The 12645-nt window shown below is 47.8% G+C and overlaps 1 protein-coding gene across 1 annotated transcript in view; it reads right to left on the minus strand.

The window, feature by feature from the left end:
• Window positions 1–12645, minus strand: part of Iars2 (isoleucyl-tRNA synthetase 2, mitochondrial) — a 46214-nt gene that overhangs the window by 709 nt on the left and 32860 nt on the right. The window contains exons 16-22 of the mRNA XM_006972061.4: window positions 10625–10727; window positions 9596–9721; window positions 8757–8888; window positions 4043–4149; window positions 3296–3441; window positions 2344–2534; window positions 745–889 (exon numbers count right to left, since the gene is read on the minus strand). Coding sequence (XP_006972123.2) covers window positions 745–889; window positions 2344–2534; window positions 3296–3441; window positions 4043–4149; window positions 8757–8888; window positions 9596–9721; window positions 10625–10727 — 950 coding nt within the window. The remainder of the gene's footprint in view (window positions 1–744; window positions 890–2343; window positions 2535–3295; window positions 3442–4042; window positions 4150–8756; window positions 8889–9595; window positions 9722–10624; window positions 10728–12645) is intronic.

Raw genomic sequence — 12645 nt, forward strand, 5'->3', positions numbered from 1 at the left:
GCCCGTAACAAACTGTCAGTGAAACGGATCAAACCGCTCGATGACTGAAGAGCAGATGACTCAGACCAGCTGCTTCTCATGCAGGTCGGAGCTCTGCAATGCTCAGGTAGAGCTGGCCCTGCCATTCCTATCCAGGCACACAGCTGACTTGGAATTTCTTCTTTTTCTATTAGGACAGTCTCTGTGTAGCCTTGCCCTCACAGAGTGAGGCCTCCTCAGTGCTGAGACTAAAGGTGTGTGCTACCACACCCAGCTCTTAACCCGGGATTTTAAAATGCCAAGTTAAAGAGACAGCAGCAATGCCACTAACAACTTGAGTGACACAAAGGGAGCCACACTCTCCACCTCTGCAGCTAATGAGGATGAACCAAGGCGGCAAAGCTCTGCAGACAGTGCACAAAGTCCTGGGATAGAAACCCCAGGAAATCTTACCGAACCCCTGTAAGAATGGCTAGATAGTACTTTAATTTTCGATAATCATCAAAGGAAATTTTAGAATCTGCCTAGGAAAGGTGGGTGGGTCTGGGTAGTATTAGGCACTACATATGAGGACAGAAGACAGGAAGGAAAAAGACTCACGGTGACAGTTACTCAGTGGGTGAGAAGGAGCTCTCCCTGCCTCAGCTTCAGTTCCTAGAGCCCTGACAGCTGGCTGTGTACAGGTCACAGGCTGTCCTTACAGTAACCCAGTCCCATGGCAAGCTGGGGTTGCCCTCAGCCCTTCAGTCCACACTCACTACTCACCCTCTAGATTGATGAGGAACGTCCCCGTGAGCTCAATGCTCTCTGCAGTCCTCTCCCGTGGCTCCTGAGACAGCAGTGTTGTCCGGGAGGCCATCATTAGCTCATTCAGCTGAGACGTGCTAGAGGTCTCCTCAGCCTGGAGCATCTGGAAGGCATGGGAAAGTTACTCTTCAATTAAAATTGGACCATCAATTTTCATTTTTTACTTTGAAAACTATGGTTCCCCTCAAACCCCGACCTATATGGTATTTATTACACTTATTTTGCAATGAGTAAGAGGTTAAGTTACCCTTATCTGTCAAGCCAAAACTCTGCCAACTTTTTAAGAGCCTCCCTCTATTAGCAGAGGGTTAGGATACTGTGAATAAGACCTGCTTTCATACAGAGCACTAGCAGCAACCTGATACTCTGCCTTTCCATGGTGTAGTGACTAGGCTATCTGATAAGCACTTTTGAGATTTTTCCTTTGTAATTTTGATCTTCAAGAGGAGTTTGTGAATTAATATAAACATTCCTTTAAAAAATGAAAGACCATGAGACTCGGATTAACGTGCTGTCCATGAGCATACATGCGTGCAGGGGTGGGGAGGTGGAGGGGCTGTCAGGCTGACGGCCAGCCAGACCGAGGCTGTGCAGCGTACAGCGGCCAGCGGCTATTCTCACCGTTGCCAGCAATGTCAATACTCTAGTGACTCCGTCTCCAATCTTCAGTGTTCACACTGAGTTTACCAACCAAAGTAAGATGGCAAAGTAAGATGGCAAAGACGTAAGGCAGTTATGTGCAGGAGTGTCTGCTGTGGGAATGGATGTGGACTACATGCAGAAGAGGGGGTTGGATCCCCTGAAACTGTAGTGACAGGTAGTTGTGGGCCACTAGATGGGTGCTGGGAACTGAACCCAGGTCCCCCACGGAATTAGCAAGTGCTCTTAACTGCTGAGCCACCTTTTCAGCCCCAAACTGACAGTAATAGAACTTCTTAAAAAAGCATTTAAACTAACACAAGGCTCAACACTTAACATCCTGCTACTTGGCCAATCAGTCCCTAAGAGGCCCACGAAGAAAACTCTGATGGGACTTGTGGAATTTAAAACATGAGGAAAGTTTGGAGAAATATGTTGATTTGCTGTCTGTGGTTCTTATGAAATTAAAGAGAACTTATTTTTGGTTGTTTTTTTGTTTTTTTGTTTGTTTGTTTTTTGAGACAGGATTTCTCTGTGTAGCCCTGGCTGTCCTGGAACTAGCTCTGTAGCCCAGGCTGGCCTCAAACTTACAGAGATCTACCTACCTCTGCCTCCCGAGTGCTGGGATTAAAGGCGAGCACCACCTCTGCCCATTGAGAACTCACTTTTGGGATATGATTCAGATGGACAAAATTTTTCAAAACCCAGGCCTTCAGTGTAAAACTCCTGGTTTTTACTGCCGAGGACATCTGGCACTGACCTAAACAGCCCCCTGCATGTGTCATGAGTTCAGAGCAGGGGACAGTGACGGGTTCAGTGTTGCAAGACTAAAATCCTAGTTTCTACACTGATAGAAGGTCTTAAACATTTGAGAACAGAAAGCGATTCCAGATTCAACGCTCCCACCATTACGCATACCTCCATGATCTCGAAGAGGAGTCCCGGCTCAATCACAATGGTAACCTCGTACTCGGCAGCATTTTTGCCAGGGATGCTGCCAAGAAAGGAATCTCGCATGGCACACGCACTCTCCACTGCCTCCTCCAGTCCTGGTTTCTTCCAGATAGAGCTCGTATCAATCCACCCAGTTCGAAAAACACTCTTGGGTTCTTTAAAAAAAGAAAGTGAACCAAGTTATACATGGTCTAGACAGCATATAAGCTTTAACCAATGGAGACTCCATTCACTAGAGACAAGGGTTGTTACATAGGACGTGAAGTTCAGTGAACAAGTGTGCTGTTCACAGGGTCCACGAGTGAAAGGTGGATCACATTATAAACCATCAACATAAAAGTCTCAAAAACGAAGAAGTATGAACAGTTGTTCCTCCTGCTATGAGGTTAGGAGTGACCCACCCAATACCCCCATAAGTTCTAGTTTTCTATGGAAATAAAATCAGGAGAGGAAAAAAAATAACATGAAAATATTCACTAAAAAGCATTGTATTTTGCTTGAATACAGCTTAAAATACAGCCCAGCAGGGGTTGCTCACATCTTTAATCCCTGCACCTGGGAGTAAGAGGCAGGTGGATCTCTGAGTTCAAGGCCAGCCTGGTCTACAAAGTGAGTTCCAGGACAACCAGAGCTACACAGAGAAACCCTATCTTGAAAAACAAACAAAAAACAAAACAGCTTTAAATACATTTTGGAACATTATAAACACATTTAAGCACAAGTTTTTTCTCAATATTGTCAAGTACTTAATCTATCTCGGAAGGCACAGCCCTGACTCCTGTGAGAAGGTACAGAGCAGACTGAATGACCAAAAGGCATCTGTCCCAGTGACACTCTAAGTGCACTGTGTGACACCTTTTAAAGCCCAGGCCAACCCTGGCCACGGCCCCTCTTGTGCAGAACACGCTGTCCTTACCTTTGACATAGGGGATGTGCTGGAACACCTCTTCTGCCAAGTGAGGAAGAATGGGGGCAAAAGAACGGACCAACACATCCAGAATCTCTGCCAATGCGGTCTGACAGGAGCGCCGTTTGGGGTCGTTCTCGCTTTCACAGTAGAGCCTGGAAGAACAGCTTGCTCAAGCAGCTGGCACACTGCCCCAGCCTGGGCACACCCACCGCTAGCACCGCATCTACTTCACATCGGTTCTGGACAACTTCTCTCCTATCCCATTCTACTCTCAAGATGTACCCGTTTCCTCTGACTTTAAGGCAGACGACAGTCTAGATCACTGTCTTTGTATACAGCCAATAGAGTAACTGACAACATTTAAATGACTCCCATCTCCAATGATGCCATAGGGTTTTCAGGAAAAGAGCATGAGTTATAAAGCCTATGCTAAAGCCACTGAGGTGTGTGACAGGCTGGGGCTGACAGCTCATGCCAGACTAGTCACCAAGTCCACTCGGTCTGGCGTGGAACTCTCTTTGTAGACTAGGCTGGTCTTGAACTCAGAGAGCCTCCTGCCTCTGCCTCCGAGTACTGGGACTAGAAGGATGGGTATTACCCTCCTCATTTTTCAGACACACTGAGATCGCACTCTAAGTCGCCCCAAACACGAAGCTGGTAAGTGGCAGGGCACATGTGAGACTTGACCCAGATCCCGGATGTAGCCACTGCATCCTTGACGCTGCTGAGGACTGCGTGCTTAGTCACACTCACCTGTCCTTGACTATGCTGAAGTAGAAGCTGGACAGTTCTCTGGTGTAGAATGCTTTTAACAGCCTGATAACTTTCCCAAAATCGTACTGTTTGTAGGAATCAGTAACCTAGAGAACAAAGGCAGGAGAAATGTAGGGTCTGGGATGAGTAATGAAAACAGGCATCGTCATGGGGAAGCAAGCTCCCTGCAGGAGCATCTCAGGAGATGGACGGCTCGGCCACCGCGCTTGCTGCACAGGCAAGTACAGTATGGATGCCCAGAACTCTGTAAGTGCTGGTGGCCATGGCCTCCCTCCGGCAATGCCTGTGATTCCAGCCTCAACGTGGAGCCAGGATCCCTGAAGCACACTGGCTGCAAAACCAGCACGGGGTGAGCTCTGGGCTTTCTTTCCCTTTTATAAAACTTGCCCTTGGAATTTTAAATAAACTGTTTATTGGTTCACTTTTCTTGTTATTTTCACACATTTGCTATTACATTTATTTGTGTATGAACCACAGATCACATGTGGAGGTCAGAGGACAATCTGCAGTTGGTTCTCTCCCACTGTGTGAGTCCCAGGGATTAAGCTCGGGTCACCTGGTTGGCAGCGAGCACCCTTTCCTGCTGAGCCATCTTACCTGCCCATTTGACTTGATTTGGTTTAACTGTAAGAACCTGCCTCAAAGAATGAGGCACAAGACCAGTATTGCCTTGTGCTTGCTTTCTCTCTCTCTCTCTCTCTCTCTCTCACACACACACACACACACACACACACACACACACACACTCTCTCTCTCTCTCTCTCTCTCACACACACACACACACACACACACACACACACACACACGCTAGTGTGTGCACATACACACTTGCACAAGCATATACACATGCATGCATACCACGCATACATACACATGAAAAAAGAAAAAAAAATGTTTCCAAAACAGAAGCAAGAATACAAGAATACCAGAGAATGTCATTCTAGAGACACAACCACTCAAAATAATCACTGCTCTACTCTGGAAATGGCAGCAGAATATATACCAAGGAAAGGAGAGTTTATGTTTAAATGCCTGTTTTGTGTAAGCATGCATGTTCATGTATGTGTAGGTGCATGTGTGTGTGGATGGTCAAGCTCGAGCCAGGAGCCATGCACCTTGCTTTTTAAACAGGTCTCTTCCCTGGTCTGGACCTCAACATGCTCCTCTGGCTGGCTGGTAAGCCACAAGATCCACCTGTCTTCAAGGTCCCAACACTTGAAATACAAGCTCGTGCCACGCCTGACTTTTTAAAAGTCATCTGGGCTCCAGAAATCAAACTCAGGCCCTCGGGCCTGTACAGCAACCTCTTTACCAACCAGACTGTCGTCCCAGCCCAGTTTGGTGTTTAAATCTACCAGGCTGACGAGGGGTCGCAGGGTCCTTTGTGCATGCTGGGAAAGCTCTCCACCACCAAGCTACTCCTCCGCCTGTGAGTTTGAAGGAATGGGATCACACCACTTTTAAGGTTTTTATTTTTTTTAGGTCAGATGTGGTGGTCCACGCTTTAAAGCACTCAGGGAGGCAGAGGCAGGTGGATCTGAGTTCAAAGCCAGTCTTGTCTACATAGCAAGTTACTGGACAGCCAGGGCTATACAGCATGACTGTATTTGTGTGTATGGTGTGTGTGTGTGTGTGTGTGTGTGTGTGTGCGCGTGCGTGCACGCGCGCGCACACATGACTATGGAGATCAGAGGGCAACTTTTGGGAGTTGGTTCTCTCCACCATGAGTTCTGAGGATCAAATTTAAGCCATCAGGCTCTGGGGTAAATGCCTTTATCAGACAAGTCATCTCACTGGCTCAAATCAAATCATTTTTAAAACAGCAAAGAACAGAAGGTGCCAGCCAGGGACTTCTTAAGTACTTATGCTCTCATCCATTTTTTAGTGAAAATCTGCATGTATGCTTCTGCCATAGGATACACAGAAGCAAGACATGTCCGATTCTGGGAACGAAAACTGTTTCATACGTGTGATGGTTCATGTGACTGTCAACTGGGCAGGATTTAGAGCCACCAAGCAGATAAATGTCTGAACGTGTCCATGATAGTGTTTCCAGAGACATTTAACCCGCCCTGAACATGAGTGGCAAGATCTCAGGCAGGGGCCCCGGGCTGAATAAAAAGGAGAAAAGAAGAAGTGGAGTGCCAGCATAATCTCTTCTTCCTGACTGCAGACACAATGTCACCGTGTCTTCCCAGCCGTGACAGACTCTCTCTTCCCTCCCCACTGGTGAGGTGGCTCGACAGGCGAAGGCACCGGCCACCAGGCTGGAGAACCTGAATCTGGTCCCTGAAGCTCACATGATGGACAGAGAACGGACCTGTAGATGTAACCGTCTTCTTAAAGAAGAAACACAGAGCCAATGCAAAGATGAAAGCCCAAGAGGTCAAAGAGATAGCTAAGAGCTAAAAACCTTACCCTTCACTGCCGCTGCTATCTTCCTCAGCAAGAGACCTACTTCCTGTCTGTTTGTCTTTCTATAGACTTTCTGTTCTGCCTTCTCATTGGTTGTAAGCCCAACCACATGACCTCCTCGTCACTGCCTGTCTGTACAGACCTCCAGGTCTTCTATGGTTGGTACTGAAATTAACAGCGTGTGTCTCCATGCTGGCTGTATCCTTGAACACACAGAGATCCGCCTAGCTCTGCCTCCCAAGTGCTGGGATTAAAGGCATGCACCACCACTACCCAGTTTCTGCTATGGCCTGCTATTAGCTCTGACCCCCAGGCAACTTTATTTATTAACACGGACCCACAACCATTCCTGGACAGCCATGTGTGCACTATGAAGGACACACATGCACGGGTGCACACATACACACACGCCACCATGCCAAATAAACAAATACACAATAAACTCTCCTTAAGGTGCTTTTGTCTGGTAGATGTCAGAAAAGTAACTAATATAGAAAATGGGGGCGGGGGGCAGTTGTGATAAATCTGTTCCGGTTCAGAAGCTTTTGGAAGGGTTTGTAGAGAGATGTGGAAGAGTTGTGAGCTTGGGAAGCTGGAACGTTTAATGGGTCACTGTGGTGGGACTCTGGAAGGCAGAATGGCAAGAAAAGAGAGGACAACGGAGACCCAACTCATGAGGCTTCAGAGAGGACTCTGCTGGAAACTGCCTAGAGGTCATTCGTGTGACATTCGGGCGAAGAATCTGCCGTACTCTGCCCGTGGTGAGTTCCTAGAATTTGTTTTATTGTATATTCTGGTGTTGTGCCTGCATATGTGTGTATGCCCTGTGTGCCTGGTGCCTGCAGACCCAGAAGAGGCAGTGGGGTCCCCTGACCTGGAGTTTCAAATGGTTGTGAGCTACCGCATGGATCCTGGGAATCAAATCCAGGTTTTCTGAAAAAGCAGCCAGCGCTCTTAACTGCGGAGCCATCTCTCCAGCCCCCGTCCTGGTAACTCAGGTGAGGCTAAACTGAGAAGAAATAAGTTGTCTGGGAGCGGAAACATCAAGACAGCATAGCGTCCACGCTGTGTGCTTCAGTCTGCTGCTGTTAGTCACCTCTACGACAGACAGCACAAAGCTATGAGAGATGTGCAGTTGGTGAGGAAAGGCACCTGAGCGAGATTCCATGCAGAGAAAGCAGCAGCTGTAACTGTTAAAGATTAGCACCATTAAAGGGAACACTCCTGTTCTTCACTGGGACAGTAAGAAAGGTGCCCTGAGACCACAACCCCAGCCGCTGAAAGCTCCAATTTATAGATGCACAATTTCATTTGAGAGAGCCTGAACTGAGAATTCCACCAAAAGGGTTCCCTGCACAAATCAACCATGCAGGGAAGTGTTTTCCTGAGCTCTACCAACAGAACACACACAGGCAGCTACAGCTGTGGTGGGAGACATCTCGAGTTGACAGCAGAACTTGACAGTGTGGCTCTTGTTCATGGTGCTGGCTTTTCAGGGAAATGGAGGCTTGCGCTAAGGCTCCAGACAGCCACTGAAGCCAGGAGATGCATGACAGGGGCAGAGTCCCCGCAAGGAAGCACTGAGAGGCACGAGGGTTTGAGGCCTCGCCAACACACACACACACACACACACACACACACACACACACACACACACACACACACACACACACACAGTACAGAGGAGCGAGGACTCTGGAGACAGAGGAGAGTCACTCTGCCCTGAGGGACACACCTGCCCAAACAGTGCGGTTCTGCTCCTTATTGGAGAGTCTGCTGTGACCGGGAGGGAGCCTGGGCCTGTGGTCTTCACCAGGGACTCCTGCCGTCTTAGGAGGCCAGGGAAGGGACGATGAGAGCTCAGCAGGTGAGCTGAGCAGATAGCAGGTAATGTGATAGCAGAAAGCTGGCTGCTCTCACCGCTCTCACGGCTGACAGCCGAAGCTGGATCCCTGGGACTCACAGGGTGGAAGGAGAGACCCAACTCCCATAAGCCGTCCTCTGACCTCCACACAGGTATTCTGGTGTGCGCACACGCACGCGCGCGCGCGCGCGCGCGCGCGCGCACACACACACACACACACACACTAATTAAATGTAAAAATGTGATAATTCAGCAAAGATGTGAAAACGCTTCATCCCAGTCACTCTGAACTGTGTGGAGCCTAGTTTTCAGTGTGCTTTCTAGGGTGCACTAGGTTTACAAGGTCCGTCCACTAAAAGTTACGGAAAAGGTGCTGATGTTGCTGTTTGCCAAAGCCGGCTGCTGTATACTGACCTTTGTCGAAAAATCCTGAATTAAGTGCAGCATATACTGGTCTATGACATACATGTTTTTGGCAGGAACAGAATCGGTCTCCGGGTTAAAACCAGCCACATTTCCCAAGAGAAAGCGGAGTGTGTTTCTAAGCTATTCACAATAAAAGAAAGTACACAGTTAAAGCCAAGTCATGAGACTTCCAAGTCACCAAAGTTACTTTACAACTGTTCATTTCCCCCCAAGTTCTGTTATTTTATTTTTTTCCCCCCTTCTTTTAAGACCATGTTTCTCTGTGTTCCAAGACACTGGCTGTCCTGGAACTCATTCTGTAGTCCAGGCTGACCTCGAACTCACAGAGATCCCCTGCCTCTACCTCCTAAGTGCTGAGATTAAAGGCGTGTGTCACCACCGCCTGGCTCAAGTTCTATTATTTTCTTAGTGAGATTTTTAAACCCTGTTATTCCTAAACAAGACTGCAGAGGCACAAATGACCTCTCATGCGAACACCCAACTTGATAGAGAAACAACCACTGGATGAGTTTTTCATTAACCTTCAGGATAAACCACTCTTCCCTAGTCTGTTTTGCTCATGTGTTTATTCACAGATGGTTATGTTATTTCACATGATTCACAAGTAAAAAGAAAGGTAAGTGGATTTAACTTGCAAAGTACATGGTAAGTATATAAAGTATAACTTTACATCAGCTTATGATATAGTCTATACATTAATCAGACTTAAAGACACGGACATTTCTTAGTATTACTATTTTAAACAAATTAACACAGAGTATTTAAAAGTGGTCACGCGTAGTTTGTTTTCACACACGTCTCATAAACTTTCAAGGAGAAGGTCTGACCTTGCTGATGTCATCTCTAGCAGCCCTGAGTGCGGAGGGGCCAATGGTTACTTCAGTGAAGACGTTGGATTCAGCTATCCACCAGCGCAGGGCATCAGCTCCAAAGGGAGGCTCTTTGCTCTGATCCTTTTCATTGAAAAACAACATGTAAGAGCTTCCTCCTCCATCACGCTTCCTCCATTAGCAGAGGGTTAAGATACTGTAAATAAGACCTGCTTTCAGTGCGGGCAGCAAACTGAATACTCTGCCTTTCCATGGTGTACAGTGACTAGGCTATCTGATGAGCACTTGTGAGATTTTCCCTTTGTAATTTTGATCTTCAAGAGGAGTTTGTGAATTAACATAAATATTTAATTAGAAAAACAAAGGCTTTAGCTAAAGTTCCCCTCCAATGCAAGCAAAGCCACCACAAAGCAGGCCGTATCTGAAAAGGCGAGTGAGACAGTCCGGTCCAAGACAGACAGGAGGCCCAGGTTTGTCCCAGTGCCCAGGACATCTGGATTAGACACACAGCGGCTTCAGGATGGCCCGGAGGTGGCGAGTGCAGCGCTGGTTTCCCTTTCCTTACCTTCCAGCAACCCAGTGACTACAAGATGTGAAAGGGGCAACACACCATGGCTTTCTCTCCTGACAGCAACTCTAACCTGCCCCCTAAATTATCGGCCACCCCAGATCTGACGGCCATTCTTACTTTAAAGTGTATACATCTTTAAAGTAATATAATAATGTACACTCAGAATTTGCAATCTCATTTTTTCCCAAACTTCCATTTAATTATAAAACTGTAGTTTCACGTAATAAAGCCCGACACTTTGAGGCCTCTAAACATGCACAACACCATGTGCTGTTCTTGGCCCAGATTTGCCCTGAATTCCTGAACTCAAGGAACGAACCCTCCTGTCTCTGCCTCCTGAGTAGCTAGGCCACCTGCCCTGGCATATCCTGGGCCTGTCAGAGACAGTTCTGGTCTTGGATTGCTAATGTAAGAGCCTGGCCACCCAACAAAATGAGTTTCAGTTGGACACCTACTTCTCCTCCATTGATGAAAATGTCAGGATTAATGACATTCCCGAGGGACTTGGACATCTTTTCTCCTTTTTCTCCGAGTGTAAATCCATGAACCATCACTGTCCTAAGAAAGATAAGTGACTTCAGCATGAAGGATCATTTTAATCATTAGATATGTCTTGACAGACTGTGGGTGAAGGCCATTTCTCAGCATTCATGTATCAAGCTGTTAAGCAAGGAATCTTCTACTTAAACACAGCAAAATAGGTGTTCTATTTTCTGTACATCAGAGCATTTCCAGGCCTCTAATGTACAAAAAGCAGGGCAGACCACCTCCTTAAAACTGACTTTAAAAAGACAACTTTAGAAAACCAGTTCTGCTGGGCACACGCCTTTACTCCCAGCACTCGGGAGGCAGAGCCAGGCGGATCTCTGTGAGTTCGAGGCCAGCCTGGTCTACAGAGCAAGACCCAGGACAGGCACCAAAACTATACAAAGAAACTGTCTCAAAAAAAAAAAAAAGAAAAAGAAAAAGAAAGAAAGAAAGAAGGAAAGAAAGGAAGGGAGGAAGGGAGGGAGGGAGGGAGGGAGGGAGGGAGGGAGGGAGGGAGGGAGGGAGGGAGGAAGGAAGGAAGGAAGGGAAACAGTGCTTGCAGTCTGGTTTGTAAGAGTGACGGAAATGACGGGTGAGCCAACTGTCGGGGTGGGTTAGGAGTGCAGGCTACTGTCTAACCGTCTTTCCAAGTGCACTCTGCTCCGGGTGGGGCAGGGATGAGCAAGTGTCTGCACTCCACCCCAGCGGGGCTTCGGTCCCTAGTCACTGTGGGTCCCACAGCAGGAGCCGAGCTCAGGCTATCCTCCCCAGGCCACACTGTCCTTCTCTGCACTCTGGATGATCTCCACATCACTGAAGACGCTGCTCTACAGTTTACCTGTCCTTCTCTGCACTCTGGATGATCTCCACATCACTGAAGACGCTGCTCTACAGTTTACCTGTCCTTCTCTGCACTCTGGATGATCTCCACATCACTGAAGACGCTGCTCCACAGTTTACCTGTCCTTCTCTGCACTCTGGATGATCTCCACATCACTGAAGACGCTGCTCTACAGCTTACCTGTCCTTCTCTGCACTCTGGATGATCTCCACATCACTGAAGACGCTGCTCTACAGCTTACCTGTCCTTCTCTGCACTCTGGATGATCTCCACATCACTGAAGACGCTGCTCTACAGCTTACCTGTCCTTCTCTGCACTCTGGATGATCTCCACATCACTGAAGACGCTGCTCTACAGTTTACCTGTCCTCCTCTGCACTCTGGATGATCTCCACATCACTGAAGACGCTGCTCTACAGTTTACCTGTCCTTCTCTGCACTCTGGATGATCTCCGCATCACTGAAGACGCTGCTCCACAGTTTACCTGTCCTTCTCTGCACTCTGGATGATCTCCACATCACTGAAGACGCTGCTCCACAGTTTACCTGTCCTCCTCTGCACTCTGGATGATCTCCACATCACTGAAGACGCTGCTCTACAGTTTACCTGTCCTCCTCTGCACTCTGGATGATCTCCACATCACTGAAGACGCTGCTCTACAGTTTACCTGTCCTTCTCTGCACTCTGGATGATCTCCGCATCACTGAAGACGCTGCTCTACAGTTTACCCAGCTACTCCACCCCACGCCATCTTAACTTCCAGGAGGTGCAACCCGCTCCACAGGGACAGACGCCTCACACTGCGGCATCTCTCCCTTTTTCTTTTCTTCTTGTGTTGACTCTGTTTGCTTTTTGTTGTTCTTTTTGGGACAGGGTCTGCACATAGCCCAGGCTACCCTTGAGATCCTCCCATCTCTGCCTCCAGGGTGCTTGGATTACAGCATGTGCCACTGTGACTACACAAGAGGAACCTGTGGAACTTTCTTACAAACTGCACCTAACACAGCAGAGGAACCCAGCATCGTTCAGCCTTACTGCATCTCTTCTGGACAACGCTGACTCAGTGACCACCCTACCCCAGAGCCAGGAAGAGCAGCGCTCCAGCT

The sequence above is a fragment of the Peromyscus maniculatus genome, chromosome 11 (genome assembly GCF_049852395.1).
Source record: "Peromyscus maniculatus bairdii isolate BWxNUB_F1_BW_parent chromosome 11, HU_Pman_BW_mat_3.1, whole genome shotgun sequence".
Classification (NCBI taxonomy): Eukaryota; Metazoa; Chordata; class Mammalia; order Rodentia; family Cricetidae; genus Peromyscus; species Peromyscus maniculatus.